Here is a 24,993-nt window from a genome sequence, read left to right on the forward strand (position 1 = left end):
GCAACAAGTGATTAATTGACTGAGAGATCGATCGATAGACGAAAGCAACTCAGCTACCCACCATGGCAGCCACGCAGATCGGCTGGGTAAGTCTACATATACCCATACCCATATCCATATCTATATCGTATCCCCATACTAGATACTACTCTTCCTCACACCCGAGCCATACTCATCCTGACTGATCCTGACATGACTTCTAGTACGGCCTCGGATCAATGGGCCTAGCCATGGCCTCCAACCTGCAACGCCATCTAGCAACAAAGAAAGCCCGGAACCTCGTCTTCTCGAACCGGACGCTCTCCCGGGGCGATCCCCTGCGTGAGCTGGGCGGCGAGCCCGAGTCGAGCTTTGAGAAGGTCGTCGCGAGGTGTGGGATTATTTTCACTATGGTAGGCATCAATCAGCTATCACCTATGGATATAGGAGTCACAGTGTTTCTCTGTGGGTATGGAGGGGGAAATATTTCCACCTGGCTAACTGTATGACTACGCAGGTCTCCAACGACACCGTCCTCGACAGCCTCGTCACCAAAGCCATTTCCTCAGGCACCTCCCTCCGGGAGAAGATCTTCGTCGACTGCTCGACCGTGCACCCCGAGACAGTCGCCTCGGCCGTCTCTCGCCTGCAGGCACACGACGCGTCATTCCTCGCGGCGCCCGTCTTCGGCGGCAACCCCATCGCGACAGCCGGCAAGCTCGTCTTCGCCCTCGGCGGCGGCAGCCAAGCCACCCGAGACGCCGTCAAGCCGCTTATCCAGGACGTCATGGGCCGCAAGGTGATCGACTGCGGCGAGGACGCGACCAGGTCGTCGCTGCTGAAGATCGCGGGCAACATTGTTACTGTCAGCTTGATGGAGACGGTCGGCGAGGCGCAGGTATTTGCGGAGAAGACGGGTCTAGGGACGGGGCCGATGGAGGAGCTTATCAGTGAGGCGTTTGGGGCGATTGCGGGGGGGTATTCGAAGCGGTATGCCTGTCTTCATGCTTCTTTTGTCCCATATCTCCCTCTGGTATTTCATCAGTTCTATCTAGCTAACCTACACCAGCCTAACAACGGGCTCCTACGCTCCCCCCCTCGACCAACGCCCCGGCTTCGGCGTCTCGCTCGCCATCAAAGACGCCAACCACGCGCTCAGCATCGCCAAGGAGCACGGCGTGGAACTTCCCGGTGTAGAGGTGGCAAAGGAGAATATGGAGGCCGCGCGGGAGTACGCCGGCGAGTGTCTCGACAGTAGCGCGATGTACGGTATTCTGAGGCAGAAGGCTGGGCTGGCGTTCTGGAATGAGAAGAGTCGGCAGGGTGGGAAGTGAACAGATATATAAAAGAATAATATACAGGATATAGCTTGGCATGAATGAGATGAGGTGATGTAATAATGGGATTCCAGATGGGAAGATTCAGCCGTGTCGCTGCTTTCATTGGTATTTGTATGTAATATACATACATGTGTATGTACTCTGTATATGATAGGTAGACGGATTTGCTTGGGCTGGGCTGGTTGGGTGATTTCCCTATCTCTATCCCTGTCCTATAATATATGTCTTATCTTTGTTCTGAACTTTTCATTTTGTTTTGTTTGTTTCCAGTTCCCAAGATCAAGATTCGTGATGGACTGAGCATCCCGTCTGTCCTGGTTTTATTCTATTCTATTCTATCCTATCCTATTTTATTTTATATTTTTTTTTCAATAATTTGATAGATAGATAGATCGTGAGCAATCAATTAATCGATACTGCCTACCTATCTATCTATCTACCTATCTACCTAGGTAGTCTAATTCTTAGACCTAATATTCATATCTATATTCCATGTCTATATCCATATCTATATCCATGTATATCCATATCATCCCTTGCAAGCAGTATGAGCAGGAGAGAGACCTGAGACGATAATCAGACTAGAACTAACTGTACCAGACATCCCAACTTATTCTCATCTCGTTTTGTTTTGGTTTGTCTCATCTCATCTCATTTCACGAACTTAGTCTTGATATCAGCATGCCTTGATAGGGGATGTTTGAAAAGGGATACTGTATGTATATCATATATTTATATTGAATGTTGAATGGGATGAGTCATGACGTGACGCGCAATGACAAAAAAAAAAGGAGACAGAGAGAGAGATACAGACATGTCATACGTAGGCAATCAATCGGATTGGATTGCATCAGATTGGATTGGGTCTCACATAGAACGAAGCTATGCTATGGCTAGGGTAGGAGTGCTAGTAGGTAGGTATGCTATAGACATGGATCGACACGGACACAGACGGACACGGGCATGGCATGGTGTGATAAAGGACTACGGAGGATCTGACTAGGTAGGTAGTCAGACTACAAAATCATCTTATCGCGGACCCAGCTTCGACAGCACACGCGGTCCCTGCTCCTGCCATTCCTGCTTCGTCACCCACATGTCTTCCTTGTCGGCGATCTAAAATAAAAACAAGATCAGATTAGCGATATGACTTTCTTATATTTACTAACGGCTAGGGTAAAGGCTTACCAAATTGGCCAGGACGGCACCGCCCAAGAAGACCATGTGTCTTCGTCGGGGCGGGTCTTCGATGCGGACTTTGAATTTCTGCAGTCATGTCAGTATCACGCATTGAAAACAACAGGGAGGCTCGACGAGGTCCTCACGTTCAACCGCTCGGGGTTCCCCTGCAGCACCCGCGTCAACCACAGCTGCTTCAACTCCTTCTCCAGCCGCGACGGCAGCCCCGGGTACATGCTGCTGCCCCCACTCAGGACAATCGCTTTGTACAGGCTGCTGCGCACGTCGACATCCGTCCCCTGGATGGTGTTGAACAGCAGCTCCGCAATGCCCGGCTGGTCGACGTCCACCAGGTGCGGCTGGAACAGACACTCGGGCGCCTCGAACCGCTCGCTGCCGACCCGGATGACGCGGCCGTCCGGCAGCGTGTACGACTCCACCAGCACCGTCGTGTCTTCCGACAGCCGCTTGTCCAACTCGAGGTCGTACGACACATAGCACAGCTTCTCCTTGATCTGGCGTACCGTCTCGAAGTCGGCCGTCCGGTTGAGCGCGTAGCCGCGGCGCAGCAGCAGCGCGATCAGGTTCCGCGTGACATCCCGGCCCGCCACGTCCAGCCGGCGGATGTGGTGGTTCAGCACGGTCGATTCGTAGACGGGGACGATGTGCGTGACGCCGTCGCCGGAGTCGACCACGACACCGCTGCTGAGGCCTGAGCAGTCAGTCAGCAGGCTGCATATATAAAACAGGTACCTGACGGCACTCACCCTGCGCGTACAGCGCCAGCACCGCTTGAATCGCCACGTAGACGCCGCCAAAGTTGTACCCCTCCAGCATGACCTCGCACATCTGCTCGCGGTTCTTGAGCGGGTTCATGGGCGGCTCCGTGAGCATGATCTTTCGGCCGGTGGGGTCGATCTTCAACTTCTCGTAGAAGGTGTAGTTCCACAGATGTTGCATGTCCTCCCAGTTCTTGACGATGCCGTTTTCCATCTGCAGCAGTCAGCAGGCAGGTCCCCTAATGGATATCCACTCAGCTGCTCCCTACCGGATAGCTAATCTGCAACATCGACCGCGCGGCCGCCGCCTCATCGCCACACATGATATCCTTGACCACGATATCGCCCGCCTGCTCTTCGGACCGTAGTATTGGCCGCCCCACTATGGAGGGGAATTGGTGTTCGGGGAAGTTCTGACAGACGATGGTCAGGGAGCTGCACGACGAAGAGATAGACGATGACATACCTGCGCCGCATATCCGACCTTGAGGAAACCAGTTCCTCCGTCGAGGACTGTAGAAGCTGTTAGTTGGGCTGGGCTGCGGACAGCTGGTATTTAATTAGGTTGAGGTACTACTCACCGATGGGCGGGCTGGCCATGGTTGGGAATTGAATTTGTTAGAATTCTATTCTGGACTATACGAGGAATCGGGAATTCAACATGTACAGAGAAATGAGAAGGGAGTAAAAAGAAAGGAAGGAAACAGTGAGTGTTGTTGCTGCTGAGGGGTTGCGTGCGCTTCCCCGTTGCTTGTGCTGTCTTGTGTCGGAGGACGGAGTAGTGAGAGGGAGAGAGGTGACGATGCGCCCGCCCAATGAGGCTTAGCGCAGGCTGCCACTATTATCCTGACAATATCTGGCGATAAATATGAAAACTTCCTACCAACTAGAGAATTTTCCTTTACTTACTGATCGATCGATAGCCTTAATTTAATTATCATAGTCACTTGCGAAGATATCCATTTTAATAGTAGTCAGTTTCACCACATGATCTATCCATGTATCCAGCCATTATCAACCACTGCAGCAAATAAGCAAAATAAAACATTATTCTATGAATATTATCCACCATACATGACCGGTGTATGTCAGGAGAAAGGAAATGCCATGTATGTATCTATATATTAATCATATGTAGCCGCCGAGAACATAGATAAGACAAAACCCGAATGATGATGATGATGCCCAGAGCATATACAGCAAGCCGCCAACCCGTGCCAGGTTGGATAAGAAACGACCAGAAAAGGCACGCCCACTCTAGATCATGCGTGGAAAACAAAATGAAAAGAAAAGATGCTTTTATGCGTCCATAGTCTATCTTTATTCATCGCTCTCCGAATCCGGCCCCTCGTCTGCCAGCCGTCGTCGTCGCTCTTCGTCTAATTCGCGATACGTGCTCCAGCTCAGCAGCAAAAACGCGGCTATGATGAGGAGGCCGCCCGTGATAGCCGCCGCAGACAGTGGTTTGCCGGTCAGCATCCAGTCGACGATGGCCACGAGGAAGATGGTCAACAGCGCGGCGACGGAAGACAGGACAGGAGAGGTGAGCGAAATCAAAACGAGGAAGGAGCCAGAAAAAACTATTAACCAGTTAGTAATGATCTGTTGCAACAGTCATTTCAGCATGCTTACCCGCATTGGCAAAGACAGAAATCAGCAGCATCCATCCCGCCTGGCCGGTCGGCCAGCGGAAGGTCTCCAGACCCAGCACGTGGAGAATTGGCAGCGGAATCCATAGTACGAACAAGGTGAAGCACCCGATCAGGCTGCCCACCGTGTTCGCGAAGATCATGCTCCGCCCCGGGCTGGTGCCCTCCGGCGGACAGGCGTATTTCTTATACAGCACCTCGTACAGCCCATACAGCACACTGCCGATCCCGATGATGATGTTGCCCAGCGTGCGACTGTCGGCCTCGTGCCTCCCCTCCGACCCGGTACCAGCCGTGTCGTCAGGGGCACCCGAGTCTCCGTACGCAACCACCAGCACACCAACAATGGCCACTATCACCGAAAAGATCTTGTCAAAGCGCAATTTGTCGTTCAAGAGAGGTACTGAGAACGCGTAGGCGAAGAAGGCGGAACAGTTGTAGATGGCCGTCAGATCGCTGGGCGTGGTCATGTTGACGGCGACATACCACGAACCGCCCGCAATGGTCAGCGCGCTCGTGATAAACGCAATCGTCTTCAACATGTACGGCACCGGCAATCGGTGGTAGTCGCGCGACGTCAGATGCAGGTCTTGCGTCTCGACCATCTGCGCCGTCGTGCGCAGCAGGTAGACGTGTCGTCGCCAGAAGGCGTCCCACGACAGCGTCCGCTTTTGGATCCGGAGAATGATCAACTGAACCGGCCAGAGGAGTGCCCAGGAACCATGTGTGAGGTAGCTATAATCGTGAGTGTCTGTCAACCGAAAAAGAGCATGCTGAACTTACAGCATGCAGTATGGTTTGTCCCAGTGGAGCTCGTGCTGGATATACACGGCCGTCTCTGTCTGGACGACGAAGCTCACCAGACTGAGGAGCAGAAAACCCGCCGCGTAGATGTATTTCCTGCGGGTCACGTTCTTCGCTTCATAGTCCGGCGTTCGACTCCGGAGCGTCGACCTCCGAGAGACTGGCCGAGCCGATCCTCGCTCGGAAGGCTCCGAGAAGGTGTTGGAAAGCCGTCCCCGGCGCTCATCTTTCAGCAAGGGTTGTTGTGACCGGACATCCCCTGGCCGATGCAGCGGCGGACGCGTTATGGCCATGTCGTCGTCGTCGTCCCAATCGTGTTGGTGATCCCTCAACCTGCCAGAATCCTTAAACCCTCCGCTCGGGCCGGACAGGCCTGGATTGTCTGAAGCTGAAGCCACAATGGCTCAATGGGCGTCAATTCGTTTTAAAGAGGTGGGAGAAGAAACGGCGGTCGTGAATATCGGATTACACCGGCGGAGGCCGTCGGCGTCCAGTAAGGACCGTGGAGGGATGGGCGAAAAGAGCGAACGTGAAGATCGACAAATGGGCGAAGTCATCCGTGTAATTGCAGCTGGAAGGAGCGGATTTCGTGTGTCCGGCGGTGGACGCTGTCGGTCTGGCTGAATGAGATGAAGCTCACAGGGCTCATGATCTGATCTGATTTGGCCACGAGTTCAACCAGCAGAACTGCTGCCGGTCACACGAGAGGATCAGACAGCGTCTAGACAGCCGTCTGAAATTTCCACAATGCGTCCTTCACTGGAAGGTCATTACGGTCGAGTTCATTGCGGAGATTGGTTTGATTTCCTGGCTTAGACTATGGAGTCGTCTCATTAATTAATTAACGGCTGGGGACTGGCGGCCCGCGTCTGGGGAACGACCACGTGACTGCGCCACTGAGATCATGCATTCAGATCGGAAACATCACTAGGAGTCAATCCCTCCTAATTCTCTCTACTAATTCCTGCCTATATATTTATAAACTCTATAGCTGTATAGGCTTTCTAGAGAGTATTAGGGTGAGGAGGGCCATATTAAGGATGAGCTTATTATCTAATGGTTTACTCCGGAGTATAGAATTATATGGTTATGTTAGTATTTATATAGCAGGCAAGCTTATTGACCATGTTAATAAGGTAGATATTCTAGTATAGTATTTGGGCTCGTTACTATCGCTCTTAGGTAAGTTAGAGTAGTCTTTTAGGAGGGCTATATACTCTTGATAGAGCTTCTAAGTCATCTACATTTATTAATGTTACTATTATATCAGGCATGCTGAATTAAACTAGGAACATAATATGATGTCTTTATTCTTTTCTACGAGTCCAGCCATCTAATAGATATATATTGTCTAGATTCTTACCAGCAAATCCATTAATAGGGGCCCATGATGCTGCTATTGATTAATCATCAGTAAGAATTGAACCCTTCTAGTAGTGATTAGGTCATATTAATAGAGAAATTTCATTGTACTCTGGAATCTATTATACTTGGCAGCAAGTCAGAACAGTATAATGGCCAGTGATGCTGCCACTCCACTGCATAAGTATTAGTGGAGACAGGAGTAGATAAATTCCTATACGTGTCGTCTAGCAGGGAGATATCAAACCTACTGTCAAGAGTCTCTAAGAAGAGAACATCCTGTACACAAAATACAAATAGCTTATCCTGAGGTTTAGAGTCATAGTAGCAGTAGTCGTAGTCGACAATAGAGAACCCGGATTAAGTAAATGGTCCACTGCAGAAACTATTTCATTCCCATCCTGCACACTCAATGATAGTCCATTAGCATTAACATTGTCAGGCATGAGTTCTCCTGAAGACTTCTCCTGTTGCCGTGTCTTTCCACCTGCTCCATCCTTGTAGACAGTGCCTTTATCTCAGCATCACCAGCAGGATTGAATACTAAGACTGCATTGCAGTTTCATCTGCTCACAGTTGAGACACGACTTCCGCTTGGATTTGCGCGGCTTGCCCCCGGCAGTGGAGCATCGTTGCGTGTGGCGGTTTCGTAGGTCTTCTGTGGTGCTGTTAGTAGCTTGATCACAACCTGTTATTTTTCTGGTATGGCAGTACATAGTATATACAGGGAAAGGTGGGCATCTTTAAGCTTGCAATATATGGAACTCACTTCGGAGGAATACCTTCTGACACAGTCGACACAGGTATGAACCCATGCCAGCTGAGTTGGTGTGAGGTATGAATATGAATGGTAATATTAATATCGTTATTCTTATTTAATCCGGTATTCAGGTATCTCCCCTTGTCATTGTAATTCCTTGATATCATGCGTAGGGGACCCTCATGCAGTGGATTAGTAATTACATAGTACACATGTACATATCTTGATATATTATATCATATACTTCAAGCCTTACGTTGTTCTATTCTATGTCTGGGACTCTTGGCCCCCAGGCCTAGGTACCTACTATATGAGCAGTTTTTTTATCATCTACTTCCTAGGCGAGCTTCCTGTATATATTCCCTATAATATTTTCTCTTCACTGTCTTTCTTATATTAGGTAGTATTTATTATCTACTACCCATCTAGGCTCCCTGCTTATATTCCTTATAATATTTCCTTCACCATACTTCTTGTATTAGGTACGTAGTATTTATTACCTATTTTCCAGGCAGGCTCCCTACCTATACTCCTTGCTATAGTTCTTACTATTATCCCTTACTAATATTTGTCTCCCTCACTGATGCAAATCCCTAACTAATAGCCTGCAGCATTCGCAATCACACGCATGTCCATGTAATTTCAAATGGATTGAGTCAAAAAATAACGACAAACCTCCCCACCGCATCCCCCTTCTCCAGCTGCTCCAAGCACGCCTGGATATCGTCCAACTTCTTCTCCACGACGATGGGCTTGACCTGCCCCCTGCGGAGGTAGTCGAGGGCCTCCTGCGTGTCGGCTATAGTCCCCGTACTGGTCCCCGAGAGACGAACACCTTTTGCGACGAAGTACTCGGGGCCAATGGGGAAGGTCATCTTTTCTGGTGCTGGTAGCCACCGTCAGTCGATAAGTTACTACCACTATTTATGTGATGGTGGCACTTACTAATGCCAATGCAGACGAGGACGCCCATCTTGCGAACATACGTGACAGCCAGCTCATACGCCCGGGGGTTGGAGCTGGTCACTAGCACGCCGTGGGCGCCACCTTGGGTGATTCGAAGGACATCGGCGGTGAGATCCTGACGAGTCAGCAGTGTACATGGTGAAAGGATCTACCTATTCAAAACGTATGTCGACATGTATATACCTCCGTCTTGGTGAAGTCGACAAATGCATCGGCACCCAACCTGGTGCAGAGAGCAGCCTTGTCCTCTCCCCCGTCGATTCCGAGGACTTGTAATCTCTGTTCTTTTGCATATTGGATGGCCCTGTGGTTTGTCAAGTCAGATCTCAAATAGTCTATAAAATGGCAAGGGTTATGGCAACCTACACATGCCCCAACCCCCCTCCGGCACCTACAATTGCTACCCATTGCCCGACAGCCAGTTGGGCCGATTTCAACGCCCGGTAGACTGTCGTTCCTACAATGCAAAACGAGACGAGATGAGTGTATATTCCACATTCAATATTATAAGAATCGACTCGCCTGCACAAAGTATGGGCGCAGCTTCCGCCGCATTCACCTCCTCCGGGATACGGAGCATATATTCGCTATCGACCAGGGTGTAGTCTAAACCAGAATCATTAATCAGACAGCATTCTATAAACTACGATCCAAGAGATATATCTGCATCATATTTCAGGAATATGGATACCTACCAGCCCAACACCCCCCAACATCCTTCCCACTCACCACCCGCCTCTCACACAGCTGCTCCTGCCCACTCCGACAGGGCTCGCACTCGCGACACACGCGGTAGATCCACCGCTGGGCGACGCGGTCGCCGACTTTCCACTTCGTGGAGTCTACGTCCGGACCCAGCTGCACGATGCGGCCGATCCCTTCGTGGCCGCAGACGCGGACGTCAGCCTTGGGCATCAGATACGGGATCGAGCGCCGCACGAGGTGCAGGTCTGTTGCGCATACACCGCTGGCTTCGAGACGGACTAGGACCTGCGTGCCTGTTGGCTGGGGGAGGGGCTCGTGGTGGACGATGATGCGGTGGGGGGTGTCGCTGATGGCGACTTGTCTGTGTGTGGTGGCTGTGAGGGTTGCCATTGTCGAAGTATATATATATATATATATATAGTATAGTATTTATTTTTGTGAAGAGAGAAGAGGAAGAAGAAAGACCACGTTTAAATTATATCGGGACAAAATCACCATTTTATCTCGCGTGGATCAAAGAATAATAATACTAAGAAAAGGACGTAATAACGTTAAATAAATATCTAGTAAGAGCATCTATTCTTGATCAGGTAATTAATTACCTACACCTCACATTCCTACCTAGGTAGGTTGCCTTAGATAGAAGGTCAACCAAACCGGATACAGACACCCGACCCCGCTTTCAGATGTGATATTGACGACATAACCTAGGCATTATAGACGTACTGTACTGCTGACAGCCTACTGTGGTGGAAGTAAAAAAACAAGGTCTTATAAATGAAACGCCTAGGTACCTCCTATAGAAGTCGTTTTTATATTATCAACTCTCCAGGTGGGCTCCCTACCTATATTCCTGCCTATAGTTCTTGCTATATCCTGGAAATTGCCGCCTTCTCGAAATGTATAGTAGGAGGTCTAAATAGGAACAAAAATGATATCACCCATGAAGCAGGTGGCTACGAGAGACACAGTCAGCCTTGTATATACGCATCCAGCCTTCCAGCGCGGCTCTGTCTTGTCGGAAACAGAACATGATATGATGTTGCAGGCAGCTGCACAACCTTCGAAACAGAAAGCATGCGGACTCAGACTCCTTTCTGTTTGATAAGGAACTACGTGCAACCGGTCTTTACGGGAAGCAACAACCATGGGGCTCAAGTCGCGCAGAACTTTGGCGCCATCTTCTTTGTGAACTCCGGGGGTAGCACAGGTCAATGTTGACCCAAATAGGTGACAAGGCATGGCAGATTCAAAAATGGCTATCACACAACAAGTTAATCCAGCATCGAAGCCCGGCTCTTGGTTCATCACAAGCGATGCATTCGTCAAGTGGAAGAGGAGCCCAGGATCGTTTCTTTAGCTGTATGGCATCCCAGGTGGCGGAAAGAGCAGCTTAAGTGCTACTTATTAGTTGTCAGACGACAGTAGTGCTTTAGCCATTACCTACTTCTCTGTTTATAGATTAATCAACTAATTAACTGCACATATACCTAGGTACTCACTAACTCAGTTGGCTTCCCCCCTTTCCTGATGCCTTTATTCGGAGTCGTTGGTAGAAGAGATCATTAATTGATTAACAACTCTTGCCAAGTCAACAGATATGTACTACTGGGATAGTAAAGTCAACAAAGCCTCCGGATTACTGTACTGGCATTATAGGAAGTTAGGGTCAAAAAGAGCAGAGATTCATTTTGATAACAATCATCGTCTTATCTGTCTGTTCTCCAGCAGTCAGATCAGATCAATATGTATGTACTGTATGTACAGCACAAAAAAGTCCTGCTCACGCAGACGTGCCTTCCTCTTTTTGCCCTTTTCTTTCTTAGGTAGGTATTTATAGAATTGGATATTTTTCTGCCTATTGTTGAACCTTGGAACCGTCACGGAGGGCCAGACTGCTATTCCAAAAAGGATCCGACTTTCCTCAAATGAGACGCTTTTTTCTTTTAAATTGTCAACTAGAATATTTGGTAGCAGGCTACGATGCTTGTATGAGTCAGTCAGCCAGGATGGTTTAGCGCAGGCATCAGAGTTGTTAAATCGACAATCGAGATCACTACAACTGCTTCTCTGCCATACAGTTTAAACAATACTCCTGATAAGAAGTCCGAGTTTGAAAGCATCTTTGTTATTCACCAGTACTCCCCCTATCTTCATACCAGAATGTCTCTGACTTCTCTTCCCAGTAAGCATTCCTTCACCACTTATGTTTGCTTCCTTGGCCTTCCAGACGAAATACACGCGATCATCATGGCTAATCTAGAGAATATTTCAACCTTACAAACGCTCTTGATCACATTGCCTCATCTATCTCCAGCATTTATAGCTTCCTTCCATTCTATCATCAGGGCAGTTCTCAACCGGTCCTTGCCTGCAGAGCTTCCACAGTATATGTATGCAATCGTTTCAGCTCGTTCGATTGGGGCCTTTGGACAAGGACCAACTGGCCTCTTTTCTCCAGTGCCATTGTGGAAACAAGGCAAGTACGAGCAACGAACTAACAATAACAAGCGTATCCCTACTCGGGCGTCGCTGGACTACATGGTAAGAACTGTTCAGGCAGTGGAGTTCTTCCTCAGGTTCTGCAGTTGGGCATTCACGCTTGATGGTGATCACAGATGGTTTATCTGCTCTCCAGGGCTGGCGCCAGCAAACTTTCGCCTGCATCGTGCTCTGCTGCGCTTTCAGCTCTTCGCAGAGCTCTTCCACCGGCCAGGCGATTCCTCCGATAGCGTGTCAGATTGGGAAGAACGACTGTGGGCACAGGATCTGTTCTGGACGCAGTATGACCCATTCGAAGTGGAGGAATGCAAGCGTGTTTACTACCTTCTTAGCCTGTGCCTCCGGGGCATTCTGCATCTAACACCAGTCCCGGGGCTACCAGATCTTCTGGATAACGACCCGATCCAGTATCGAGGACTTGCGCAGCTGTATGCCTTCTTCGAAAAGACTCCTCCTTACACCCGGTTTGGTGTGAGTTATGTGCGTATATTCCCACGGAGATCGATGTATGGCTTTTCCATCGTCGATCCGCGGGATAACAACGAGTTCCTGTATTATTTGCCCCCTGCGTTTGAATCTAGCTATCGGATGCGCTATGGAATGGGGGATACCGCTCCCAGGCCTCCGCGTGAGAAGAGCAATTGGGGACCGAGTCGCTCGCTAATCTTTGAACGAAAAGAATTCTTCCATCAGTTGACGCTGGAGAGAAGAGAAAAGCGACTCCGCGGTTGGTGCTTCCGGGGACGAAATGACCGTTTGAATGATACAGGACGAGGATGACGGCAAACGTTCATCTGAAGGCTTACTCTAGAGTGGGCTCTGTATACAGTCGACCTAATGTGTGTATGTGTATGATTAATAAATATATCGATACGAAGGATGCTTATCCCCCAGCTTCAGGATCTCCTCCTGCTTCTTGCCCACAAGGATCCAGTCGTGCTCGCCCCGGTCTCGCTTCTTATTTTCTCTCCGCAGCAGGATCGACACCATAGCGTAGGTGCAGCCAGAGTAGAAGACGAAGCCGAGCATGACGGCGTGGCCGAGCGTGTACCTTGGCGCGTCCTGCGTCAGGTAGATATATGATGAGATCACTCCCGCGAAGTTGGACAGCATAAAGAGCATCCCCTGCCCTGTCGCGCGCTTGTAGTGTGATGGCAGGTTGTTTGGCATCCAGGTGATGGGGATCCCGACCGCTACGTACAGCCCGATAGCGACGATGATGCAGCCTGCATACTGCGCCCCAGCGCCGTACTGCCATGTGCTTAAGAGGATGGCATACCCAGTACAGGAGACAAGACATGCAACGACAGCGAAGATGCCGCGCTGACCTGCCCTGTCGGAAAAATAGGCCATGATGCAGTACACGATGGCACCGCAGGAATAGCACGGAATTGTAAGTAGCTGTGTCTGGACCCCTGAATACCCTAGGGCCTCAATGATCGTGGGCAGGAAGGTTGAATATCCATATAGCATGACCGTCACGCCCAGCTGACCCAGGGAGAGGATCCAGACCTTCCAGTCTGTGAGAGCTTCCATAACTTGGTCCCACTGGACCTTTTCGCCGCCGTCGAGGGGTGTTTTATCCAGCTCACGACGGATTCGTGTCAGCACTTTCTCCCGAGGGGTGAGATAGGTGGCCGTATCAGGATCATTCGCCAGGACGAAGTACGCCGTGATGCCAAGGAGGATAGTTGGGATGCCTTCCAGAATCATCAACCATCGCCAGGCACTCCACCCTCGAATACCGTCCATATGACCAATTGCGTACCCAAGGAGCCCTCCGCAGGACCCAGAAACAGCAGACGCCGTGAAGAGCAAGAAGACGCGCAGTCCGAGTTCGCGGCGGCGGTAGAAGAAGGTGAGATAGAAGGTAATGCCGGGGAAGTAGCCCGCCTCGCACGCGCCCAGGAGGAGGCGAAGGGCGATAAGCTGGGATTTATTCTGGATGAAACCGGTGCACATGCTCACGGCGCCCCAGCAGACAGCAGCCGCGGGGATGAAGGTCCTGGGGCCGATGGCTTTGAGGAGCACAGTCACGGGCAGCTCGAGGGGGATGTAGGTGACGAAGAGGAGGGAGACGCAGAGCTGGTAGTCGTTGCCTTGGAGTCCGAGGTCGGATTCTAGATGGAACAGTCGTGCGTTTCCTGGGCTGCATTAGTAGGAAATAGACACAGGAATACAAACAGGAACAGAAAAAGAAAAGAAAGCCTTTCTGTGGAAACATGGAAGTTAATGAAGTCTATGTTCTCACCAATATTGACCCGATCCAAGAAGGACATCACATAAAGCGAGACTAGGACCGGAATGATATGCAGGTCCATCTTCCTCAGCAGCCTGCGTTCCTCATCGGGAGGAATGTCACTTGGCGGGACAGTATCAGGCGCACTCTCGACCTGATCTGATGACCATTCCTGGTCTTTTGAAGACAGGTTCGTCATTTCCATTTACATTGATATAAAACGCATGAACCTCGAGGCGATTCATCTAAGTGTGCCCAGGGGCATGGGGGTGTAGGAAAAATAGATGTGGTGAGCGAACAGAAGCTGGGGAAACAAGCAGTAGATCTGATAAGACTGGCTGAACGGATGGATGGATGGATCACGCTCTTAATATAGAGAATGCTGTTCGAAAGCTGCATCCTGCCTGTCATTTCCTCAGTATACTTAGACTAGTACGGAGTACCTACATCGTAGCTTGCTAGCTTGGTTGGGGTTGGTTGGTAAGGATTAATTGACGTGTGTGCTTACTCCAGGATAGATTGAAGCGGATGCATGATTCCGGACCAGCTAAGGAGTACCCTGGTCCATGTAGCATGTGCAGAGAGAATTGTTCACCCCTCAAAGAGGAGGGAGGAGCAGGCATACCCCTCACTGTAATGCATGTCCTGATAAGCTGGCCACTCAGCTATCATGCATATCACCTGCCAATTGAGAAGTGCTCTGTTTCGCTGATTGCATATGTATGGTGATTGATTCGGGAAACACACAGATTGAGCTCCCATGCTGGCAACAATTGCGTAATCTGCGTAAGATTATATGTAATACGACAGGGAGAACATACAGTGCTGAAGCACGCGTGACATGCACATAATATGAGGAGTAGCATTCCTTCCTAGAGGTAGCCTCTTAGCCTCTCTCTATTATAAGGAAATATCCTCTTTGGTGACAACTCCCTATTCTTAAGCATTGACAAATTGTATTAAGTATACTATGCTGAATTCATGAAATCTACCCAATCCTGTTCGCGAGAGATAATATATATTGGCAAAGGGGCTGTATATGGGTGAGAAATTATGCATCAGGTACCTAATGGACATAGCAAGAATTATATCAAGGATTATGACAAGGAATATGAGTAGGGAGCCCACCTGGAAAGCAGATAACAAAAAACTACATAAGATGGTAGGTAGGTCCCTGGCATAGACTATGTTATAGGTACTTTCTCAGTTGAGCGAAACGAGACCTGTAAGGCTTGTACTGTACAGTCTATAATAAGATGTGAAGGACATGTAGTGCTGAAGCACGCATGACAAGCACATAAAATGGAGAATGCCATTCTGTTCTATAACCTTGCCCTGTATATAAATAGAATCTATCCGATAGGCTGGTTGTATTGTAGTCCGGAAGGCAGAAATAGGTATCACAGTGAAATAAATCATTTACTACGAGCAAATTTGTGTTTCTATCTCTTTTTATTCTTCTTCTTTTTCTTTTCTTTTTTTTTTCCTGGTTAGATAGCTCTCTTGAAAGGATATTATTCCTGCAACATGCCTTATATTATGTCTGAAGCATAAATTCGCCTGTTATAACGACAGTATAATCACTTTCTATACACACATCTTCCCAGTCAACGTCAAAACATATATCATAAATATTTCTTATAAGTAGAATATCTGCCACTACAACGAAGCTGCAACATTCCCCTGCCAGGTGGTGTTGTCTTGGTCCACCAACTCAGCATCATAACTGAACAGCCATTTCCGTCGCTCCTCGAACCCCCAGAACACCGGGTTGATTTCATCGTCCATTCGCATCCGCCGATCTCTCTCCTCCTGCTCGTCACCGTCGTCGATGTGCAGGATGTACTGGTGTTCGCGTGTCTTCACCTGGATGAGCGACGCCCGTGGTCGACGGATACTTTCATACTTCTTCAGCGCCGCGTGCGTGTCCCTGTGCGTGGCGAGACATTGGCGTAGAACAGCTGCATCTTCGGCCGCCTGAGCAGCCCCCTGTGCCAGGTACGGCAGCATAGGATGGCACGCGTCACCTAGCAGACAGGCCTTGCCTGACGGGTGGACCCAGGTCGACAGGATAGGCAGATCGCAGAGCCGCCACTTCATGAAGTCGCGGGCCAGCCAGCACAGCTTCTGGATCCGAGGTTCCCAGTGGCCAAACCGCTGGCGCAGCTCCTCGTTATTTCCCTTCACCACCCAGACATCGTCCGTCGTCTCGCCGTGGGAGGTCGCGCAGACGACGATGTTGTACAGCTCGCCGCCCCGGATGGGGTATCCGACCAGATGCGCGTCAGGGCCGCACCAGGAGGTTGTGGCTGGGTTGGTAATCAGGTCTTCAAGGTCCTGGTCCGCTAGAAGCTCGTTGCCCGGGATCAGGATGCGATACGCCACGTCGCCTGTGTCGCGAGGGACGTCCGGTCGACCGGTCAGCAGAGGTCGAGCAATGGATTTGATACCTGAAGTCATTAGAAAATAGAACACTCTCTCAGAAGTCATCCATACCATCAGCACAAACAATTAGATCAGCAGTCCACGTCCTGCCCTCCGCCGTCGTCGCGCTCGGCGCGTCGAAATCATACGCAACGACTCGCTGCTGGGTGTACACCTCGACTCCTGCTCGCGTGACCGCATCCAGCAGCGCAGCATGCAGGTCCGCGCGATGGACGAGATAGTACGGCGCGCCGTAGGACGCGACAATGTTGTCGAAGGGGAACTGCGTGATCGTGGAGCCGTCTTTCCATCGCACGAAGTGGTATCGTCGAGAGACGCACTTCTTCATCTGGGCCAGATCGACGCCCCAGCGGAGGAGGAGGCGGGAGCTATTCGGTGGGATGCGGATTCCTGCACCGGCCTGACAGCATCAGTATCAATCTTATCAAAATAAGGGAGGAAAGAGTCCTACTTCGACGAATTCAGGTGCGGCGTCAATGAGGGTGACGCGGTGGCCGTCCTGTTGGAGAGCGAGCGCAGCGCAAAGACCTCCCAGTCCGGCTCCGACAATGAGGATCTTCCTTGGGATGATTGCGGTGGGCATCTTGAAGACTGTAAGATAGCTAGAGGAACCGCCTGCAGAGCATGAGGAGGAGATACCACGATCCCGACGGCCTTGAATACTTCCGCAGATGGGATTCTTATATGTCCTTATTTAACTGAAACAATCTTACAGACAGGTATCAAATCAGAATTAGGAAATATTCGAAAGCTCAGAGATCAAAGCCTCCTTTTTTTTTTCTTTTTCCGGCGGGAGCCTGACTCCCACTTCATTGATTGCATTGCATAGTCTAGGGTAAGTCTGTTGGCTGGAAGCATGCTCCCGGGGAATCCCTGCAGGACTGTACATGGGGTACATACGGGGAGTAATTACCTAAGGGACTGTTGAACTGTTAATTAATAATTCCCAGGAAGAGCACTGTTTAGTCAACTCAACCTTGTTACAGCCAGTACTGTGGATCACCGGAAATTGCACAGGCCACTGATATCATTTAGATCTTCTCCTTTTAATGCGAGGCTGATCGCGCCGCAGTGTTTTATAATACCGCAAATCCAGACTAGGGAAATGATCAAGGGCGGCGGTACTGCCTGTGTGATGCTGCTGTTGCTTTGCTCCATGGCTTCTTCGTCAAACAATGGCTGGATGCAGGCTCTACCAGTTAGTGTCTGATCTGAAATGGCGGCTGAGAGCATTCACATTTTTTGAATTGACGGCTACATCCCTACTATTGGCTACCTTGTTCAAGATCTCGTCTTGTCAGACTATTAGGCTTGCGGAGACCTGCAGAGATTACCTATATCCCTTTCTTATGTGTACTGTAATGTACATTCAAACTGCCTATTTGGGTAATAAATCAGTGCATTGCCCCTCACTAACTTTTTGATTTAAAAAATCATTAAGCGTTTTCCTAATTACTATGGTAGATTTGAGCCTTTATAGATATCTATAATGTGTCCGCTGGTCCGAGAGGTCGTACTCCAGTCTCCAGTTGTCTGGGAGAGTCACGAATGACAAGACTGTCGCCGCCGCCATATGTGATAAAGATCTCAATACCTTGCTAGACAGTAACTTCAGCAAAGACGAGAAATTAAGCCGGTTTGTATGCATGAATACATCATACTATTGCTGTATTGAACTCTCCCCACATTGGCATTCGGCAAATGCGGGCTGATCTGCGTCCCCGGATCCAAGAACCCGCATCAACTCCGCATTATCAACCACCTCGGTTTTCCGATTGAATTGACAGCGTGCAAGTATCCGATAATATCAACATCCACCGCTATGGAGTCACGGAAGGCTCGTCGTCGTGTGCCGCAAGAGTTGAGGAAAAGAGCGCAGCTTTCCTGTGACAGCTGCAGAAAGGTATGCTGTACAATTCCACTCCACTTCCCCCAACCTGATTTCAGCACAGCTAATGAAAGAATACTAGCGAAGATGTAAGTGCCTTCGTCCCAAAGCGGAAGAGGCCTGCCTGGCGTGCCAGCAGAGCGGTACATCCTGTGTATCGACCTTTCGTCCCAAGACGAGACTCTATGGCAGCGTCGAGACGATCAGTGACCGGTAAGACGCACCCTGGATATATGTACGCTGCTGATCAGACGTCGTAGACTGCGTTGTCTGGAAGCCATAGTCAAGGGTGCTTTCCCCGATGAACCGGTATCCACTATCTCCGACCTCCTCGCGCTGGGACGCAGGAAGGGCTATTCGATGCCAGAGGTTTCGACGGTGCCATCAAGTCAGGATGATCTAGTAAAAGATTCTGCCAGGGATCTATCTTCCGCAGATGCGCATGCATCTCCAGCAAACTTCCATAATGGGCCAGGGCAAACTAAACAGGTCCAGATCCATGACACGCCTCGTCTAGTTCAAGACACGTCCGGACGCTCATACTATATTGGACCATCCGGGAGCCTCTCATTCTTCGCAAAGCTGCGAGAGTTGGTGTCAGAACGTCATCCGTCATCGCGGTTTGCGTCAGACAACGTCGCTGAAGCGCTTGAGGCAAGATCGGAGCGTAGTCCACATCCAACTGCTGAGACGAATCAACCTGTTACATCCAATCCAGCTGCCACGTTGTCCTGCGAGGCTCTTCGTTCAGCTTCATGTCTGAGGAATCTTCCGTTAGGGACGCTTGATGAGCTGTTACGTCTCTACTTTGACAACGTCCATGTTGACTTTCCGCTTTTTCATCGGGCGATGTTTCAGGATGAATTTGAACGGTATTTTCTGTCAAAATCTCGATCTCAGTCGTGCGTCAATTCTCAAGCTGAAAGAACGGACAACGAACCCGATGACGGCTGGCTGGTGTGTCTGCACATGATGGTAGCTTTTGGCTGCGTCCTGCAAAGGGCCTTGCCTGGACACGACAGATCTACTGAAACTTCCACTTATGAAACCCTCCAATCTGAATGCTGGAATATGTCACGAGCTGCTTTACCCCGTCTGACAACCATGTGCGTTCAATCGCACGTCCAGGCTCTCTTGCTGATCGCATTGTATCTTCACGGCATCAACGAACGCAACGCCTCCTGGATCCTCGCCGGATGCGCGGCGCGCATTGCCGTTGCCATCGGCCTGCATCGGAAGGAACTCCATGGGTCATTCCCCCTGATCGAGCGGGAGACCAGAAAACGCATATGGTGCACTTTGTACGGCTTCGAGCAATTCCTGTGTTTGTCTCTGGGGCGGCCGCCTGCTGTAGACGACGACGAAGTCAACGCTTCGCCACCTTCGGATGACGTGATGAGTTCCAATGGGCCTCCGGGATACACGGAGTGGAATTTCCAGTTGCAGCTGTTGGCAAGTAAGCTGCGCAGGACGATGAGTGTACAGTATCAACCTACCCGTCTAGGGACCGCTCAGAAAATGACTCCAAAGGCAATCTTGAACGACCTAAAAGCCTGGGAAGACAGCCTTCCAGCGCATCTAGTGTTGCCAGAAGTATTACTGGAACAGCCCGTCCCGTCAGAACCACAGTTGCGTCAATACTGTTCTCAATACCCCGTCCATCATCTGCGCAGCATTATCCTCCTGCACATTCAGTACCACAGCCTGGTGATCCTCGCCACGCGGCCATATTTGCTAATGATCATCTCGGCCAGCCAAGCTGCCATGCCGTACCCTTGGGATGATGTAGATGTCGCTACGAATGAAATCACCCACCTGGCCCGTAGCTGCGTCTTCTCCGCTTCCCGTCTGGCGACGCTCATCCTGATTCTCGACCGGTTCCATATTCTCAACGGACTGACATGGCTGGATGTGTTTTACGCGTATTCCGCAGCGATGGTGCTTCTCCTGCGGATCCTGTGGATTCCACACCCGTCTGCGTCGAGGGAGGACCTCGACAAGGAGAAGGCGATGAAGGGTCATGCAAACGCCTTGGTCCGTGAGGTCTGGCTGGTGCTGAAGTCGGTCACGAAGAGCTCGACAATGCAGCGGTTTGCGTCTGTGGTTGAGAATTTTGCAGATGCGGTGACGGCGTCTACGACGGGTAGTCGGCGGAGAGACCAAGAATCGACAGGACGTGCGCGGCCGGCTTTGAGAGAGAATCCCGTCAGAGTTGAACGGACAAAGAAGGCACGATCGAGGCTTCACCACCAGCGTCAGGAGAGGTCATCCATCCGTGTGGGAAGATCTCCAAATTTCACTGGCACTGTCAATGCGGAGACAGACACAAATGCGTCGATGTCGACATATAATATATCGGGTGACATTGCGCCTTATATTGGTCATACGGACAATTTTCCATATCTGCCAGGCGATAGTCATTACAACCATCGCAATCACAATCCCAATCAAAATACAGGAGAAAGCGTTGCTGATTCCACTGCAGACAGCAGAGCAACCTTGCCTATGGACGACAGTGCTGTCCAGTTCGACTACAATCGCACGGCATACGACGTGCCAGATGACAAGGACGCCCTGACAGAAGCTGCACAAGTGATCTCATCCTTCTCCGACGAGGCGCTCTCAGCATGCTCTTCTCCTCTGTGGAACGATCCCTTGCAATCGGTCACTCAGCACATTGCGGACTGGAATGATTTTGAGCGCTTTTTGGGTGGACTTGAAGAGGGGTGAAGATGTACAGAAATTCCTTAGCTGGAGATGTTTCTCTCACTTTGTTTTTGTCTTCTGACAAGGATCGACAGATAGCAAGCTTTGCAGGAGGTTTTGCTTGGTAAAGTTGACGGTCTGAAGAGCAGCAAATATCTCAACTGCATGAGCTCAGCTCAGCGGGTATGAAGATGAGGAAAGAAGAAGCTTGGATTGTGGGAGAAACTGGGTGAGCAAGCTGCTGCCTATATGGCGGGTAAGCGAGCAAGGCAGGCAGCCCTAACCCTGGGCTCTAAGCCCTAGACGGGTCAGGCAGCTGAGTCCTGACCCTACCTCTGCCGAAATAATACCTACCTGGTTCATGCCAGGAACTGTTGATTAGGTATATATGTGCTTTTCTATTTATACCCTTTCTAGGCGGGCATCATAGCCATATTATTTCTTTGCTATGATTCTCACTATATTCCCATTCATATTTCTTGCCATATTTCTTCTATTAGGTAGTTTGACATAATTTATCATCTACTTTCCAGGGCTTCCCACCCATATGGTATATATTCTTTTCCATGATTCTCGCTATATATATCCCATGCTAGTTATAAATTCTTTCTTACGATGGACCTTACAATTCCTTTGCCAATTAATACGTATCTCTCTTGCTAAAAGGAGTGGGCACATTTCATGAAATATTACCGAAGACGATACTTCTTTATACTAGAGCATTAAGTGTAAAGAACTAATAGATAGAGGTATGCAATACCTACCTAGGTACATAACAGAGATCTCAAGCAGTCCTTCCTACTCTGCTCCTATTCTGGCCTACCATCCTTTCTTTCCTCATCTGCGTGACTACCGCTAAAGAGGGTACTTCATCCCCGGCTTAACCAAGCTGACAATCTTCCTCTCTGTGAATTCTTCGACTCCTGCCATCCCTCCAAACCGTCCGTATCCACTGCGCCCTCCTGTCCCCCCGTTCGGCAGCGTCGGTTCAATGTACACCGTTGGCCCGTTGACGTGGCAGCTCCCCGCGCGGATCTGCTGCGCCAGCTCCATTCCCCTGAGTACATCCCTGGTGAAGACGCTCGCGCAGAGCGAGTACTCCGAGTCATTGGCCAAGTTTACAGCTTCTTCTGCGGAATCGGCGCGCGTGATGCACAGGACAGGCCCGAAGCTCTCGTCACGGAAGATGGCCATCTCCGGCCGCACGTGGTCCAGCACGTGAGGTTGCAGGATCGTCTTGTTGGGTCCGGAGATGCTGCGGTCGCCAAAGAGGAGCGTCGCGCCGTTCGCGATCGCGTCGTCGATCATTGAGAGGATGCGCTGGGGGGCTGCAGGGCAGTACAGGCCTGACAGGCTCACAGTCGGGTCTTCGAGATGGTTGCCCACTTTGATCTCGCGGACGCGTTGCAGCAGCAACGTGGTGAACGCGTCGGCGACGCTGTTGTGGATGATCACTCGTTCTGTTGACCTGTAGCCATTCAGTTCTGATTGATCTCATCTGATGCGTCCTGCTGAGACAAGCTTACATGCAGATCTGCCCACTATTTGCCAGTGCGCCAAACAGAATCGCATCCACTGCATCCTCCAGATCAGCATCCTCCAGCACAACGACAGGTGCCTTCCCGCCCAGCTCCAGCAGCGTCTGCTTCAGACACTCCGCTGCCCAGCCAGCGATGATCCTGCCGACGCGGTCGCTGCCCGTGAAGTTGATCTTACGGACGAGCGGGTGCTTGACGGCGAATTCCGTTATGGCTGCCGCATCTGCCGCGCTGGAGGGGAGAAAGTTGACGCATCCTGGAGGCAGGCCTGCCTCGATGAGCGCGCGGACCATCAGATGCTGCGATCTGGGGCTGTACTCTGATGGTTTCAGTACGACAGTGTTGCCGCAGATGAGCGGTGTTGCGATCGCGCGGGCTGTGAGGTTGACCTGAAGTCATCAGCAGGCAGTCTGAGTAAATCCACCAGATGATATACAGGTGCATTCCACGGACTAATCGCAAAAATCACGCCTACAGCCTCCCTCATGACAAGAATCGTCGTGCCCGGCCGTTCAGCAGGGACGATCTCGCCCTTGATATGGGTGACCAAGCTCGCGCACTCGCGGAGGAGCGCCGCCGCAGCGAGAATATTCAGCCTGACCCAGGACGGCACGGCAGAGACCTCGCTGGAGAGGATGGTAGGCGCATCGCCTTCTAGGTATGTGGTCAGGATATCCGCCGCACGGAGGAAGATGAGCCTGCGGGTGGACGGCGGCGTCTTGGACCAGGTCTTGTATGCGTTGTGCGCGTGCTGGATGGCTGCTTCGTAATCTGCTGTCCCCGCGGCAGCACATTCGTAGAGCGGTTCGCCTGTCAGCGGGTTCGAGACGGTGAATGTCTTGTTTGATGCGGCGGGGACGTCTTGGCCGTTGATGTGCAGGTAGAGGGGTTGACGAAGTCGGACGTCAGCATTGGAGGTGGAGTTTGCGCTGTTCATCTTGCTGGTTTTCCTTGTTTGCAGAAGCAGGAGTAGACCGGAATAAGATAGATATAGAGAGCGATCGATGGGTAGATAGATAAAGAATTAGATAAATTCGTCAAAGCAAGCCAGCAAACCAAACACGAGATCAATGCGTGACGTGATAGATATATCTATAGCAGTGTCGTATAGTCTGGCATACGTATGTAGATACTGCAAGTTATAGACTAGGAACGATATCTACACTACGGAATAGACAGTCACTACAACGGTTAATATATGTACCTAGTATACCCAGTCAGCGATCGCAATTCGGCAGTTCTAGCTGGTAGAACCTAAGGTAGTAACTAGGTATTGATATTTAACCGACAGTGAGGAGACCTCCTTGTCCCTGTCAGAACTCTAGCTGGGTCTAACCTAGGCAATTCGAGTCGGCTATTAACTTATACATACTGTGCAGAACAAATTACTTACCTCCGTAGTAATAGCTGGCGTACATGTACTGTATAGAGAACATGGCTACATGGCCAATAGATCTGCCTGTCGATGCGGGGTCAGGTCGGAAACATGGAGCCGGACCAGGCCAAGCAAGGGTCAAAAGTATCCCGTAATGCAGTAGATACGTAAATGAGAAGCGGGGGCGGAGTAGGCTAAGCTCTGATGTTTCTTTTTCTTTTTCTTTTTTTCTTTTTTTTTTCCGTTATCTTTTCTTTCTTGTAATTGTCCTACCTAGGTAGATGCGCATTGCAATGATTACGGCGGACTATAGTAGCGACATTAGATAAATTGTATAAATTAGGTACCTTTTTGACCTATTTCCAGTGTTTTACTATATTCGTGGAGTGTTTTTATTCGGTGGTAGAGTATCTATTTAACTATGAAACATTTTCTATTAGTTTCTTTCCTCAATGTACTGTATATATATGCTGCAATGTAATAAATAAATAGGTCATTAACCACTTTTAATATACTTATTCCTACCTAATACAGTAACTAACAGGAATATACCCTAAGTTAGGCAGTAGGTAGTGAGTCTATATATCGCATTGGTTGGTGGTAAACAATGAATAATAGGCATAAATAACTATGACGATGATTACTTATAATGTGTTAAAAAAAAGTCTGGAAAATATCTGAAAGAATATAGTAGTATCTTGATGCTAATCGCTAATATCTTGATGTTAAGTACTCGATAAATAACAAAACAAACAACAAATATGGAACAGAAATCGC

At 49.9% G+C, this 24,993-nt stretch overlaps 9 protein-coding genes across 9 annotated transcripts; 3 read left to right on the top strand and 6 right to left on the bottom strand.

Annotated features, from left to right (window-relative positions):
- Nucleotides 1-62: 62 nt before the first annotated feature.
- Nucleotides 63-1,313, top strand: VTN77DRAFT_8889 (uncharacterized protein; the record flags this gene model as incomplete). Its single annotated transcript, XM_069425435.1, has 4 exons — nt 63-86; nt 204-392; nt 497-969; nt 1,049-1,313. 4 exons carry the CDS (start codon nt 63-65, stop codon nt 1,311-1,313), a joined length of 951 nt encoding a protein of 316 aa, XP_069280766.1.
- Nucleotides 1,314-2,348: 1,035 nt separating this feature from the next.
- VTN77DRAFT_8890 (uncharacterized protein) lies at nt 2,349-3,877 on the bottom strand (the record flags this gene model as incomplete). The annotated part of the gene is made up of 7 exons (XM_069425437.1): nt 2,349-2,435; nt 2,508-2,585; nt 2,645-3,210; nt 3,266-3,491; nt 3,547-3,690; nt 3,744-3,790; nt 3,859-3,877. The coding sequence occupies 7 exons, from the start codon at nt 3,875-3,877 to the stop codon at nt 2,349-2,351; spliced, it is 1,167 nt and encodes a 388-aa protein (XP_069280767.1).
- Nucleotides 3,878-4,597: 720 nt separating this feature from the next.
- Nucleotides 4,598-6,023, bottom strand: VTN77DRAFT_8891 (uncharacterized protein; the record flags this gene model as incomplete). The annotated part of the gene is made up of 3 exons (XM_069425438.1): nt 4,598-4,857; nt 4,910-5,661; nt 5,710-6,023. 3 exons carry the CDS (start codon nt 6,021-6,023, stop codon nt 4,598-4,600), a joined length of 1,326 nt encoding a protein of 441 aa, XP_069280768.1.
- A 1,639-nt stretch (nt 6,024-7,662) lies between these two features.
- Nucleotides 7,663-9,913, bottom strand: VTN77DRAFT_8892 (uncharacterized protein; the record flags this gene model as incomplete). The annotated part of the gene is made up of 7 exons (XM_069425439.1): nt 7,663-7,750; nt 8,528-8,738; nt 8,798-8,933; nt 9,002-9,122; nt 9,185-9,275; nt 9,341-9,424; nt 9,514-9,913. 7 exons carry the CDS (start codon nt 9,911-9,913, stop codon nt 7,663-7,665), a joined length of 1,131 nt encoding a protein of 376 aa, XP_069280769.1.
- Nucleotides 9,914-11,686: 1,773 nt separating this feature from the next.
- On the top strand, nt 11,687-12,805 carry VTN77DRAFT_8893 (uncharacterized protein; the record flags this gene model as incomplete). The annotated part of the gene is made up of 3 exons (XM_069425440.1): nt 11,687-11,708; nt 12,035-12,067; nt 12,162-12,805. 3 exons carry the CDS (start codon nt 11,687-11,689, stop codon nt 12,803-12,805), a joined length of 699 nt encoding a protein of 232 aa, XP_069280770.1.
- A 75-nt stretch (nt 12,806-12,880) lies between these two features.
- VTN77DRAFT_8894 (uncharacterized protein) lies at nt 12,881-14,509 on the bottom strand (the record flags this gene model as incomplete). Its single annotated transcript, XM_069425441.1, has 3 exons — nt 12,881-14,169; nt 14,277-14,418; nt 14,495-14,509. 3 exons carry the CDS (start codon nt 14,507-14,509, stop codon nt 12,881-12,883), a joined length of 1,446 nt encoding a protein of 481 aa, XP_069280771.1.
- A 1,414-nt stretch (nt 14,510-15,923) lies between these two features.
- VTN77DRAFT_8895 (uncharacterized protein) lies at nt 15,924-17,292 on the bottom strand (the record flags this gene model as incomplete). The annotated part of the gene is made up of 3 exons (XM_069425442.1): nt 15,924-16,714; nt 16,761-17,109; nt 17,161-17,292. 3 exons carry the CDS (start codon nt 17,290-17,292, stop codon nt 15,924-15,926), a joined length of 1,272 nt encoding a protein of 423 aa, XP_069280772.1.
- A 1,665-nt stretch (nt 17,293-18,957) lies between these two features.
- On the top strand, nt 18,958-21,327 carry VTN77DRAFT_8896 (uncharacterized protein; the record flags this gene model as incomplete). The annotated part of the gene is made up of 1 exon (XM_069425443.1): nt 18,958-21,327. The coding sequence occupies one exon, from the start codon at nt 18,958-18,960 to the stop codon at nt 21,325-21,327; it is 2,370 nt and encodes a 789-aa protein (XP_069280773.1).
- Nucleotides 21,328-22,158: 831 nt separating this feature from the next.
- On the bottom strand, nt 22,159-23,778 carry VTN77DRAFT_8897 (uncharacterized protein; the record flags this gene model as incomplete). Its single annotated transcript, XM_069425444.1, has 3 exons — nt 22,159-22,771; nt 22,830-23,230; nt 23,278-23,778. The coding sequence occupies 3 exons, from the start codon at nt 23,776-23,778 to the stop codon at nt 22,159-22,161; spliced, it is 1,515 nt and encodes a 504-aa protein (XP_069280774.1).
- Between the last annotated feature and the right edge of the window lie 1,215 nt (nt 23,779-24,993).

The sequence above is a fragment of the Rasamsonia byssochlamydoides genome (genome assembly GCF_041956645.1).
Source record: "Rasamsonia byssochlamydoides strain NRRL 3658 unplaced genomic scaffold VTN77scaffold_8, whole genome shotgun sequence".
In the NCBI taxonomy this organism is placed as follows: domain Eukaryota; kingdom Fungi; phylum Ascomycota; class Eurotiomycetes; order Eurotiales; family Trichocomaceae; genus Rasamsonia; species Rasamsonia byssochlamydoides.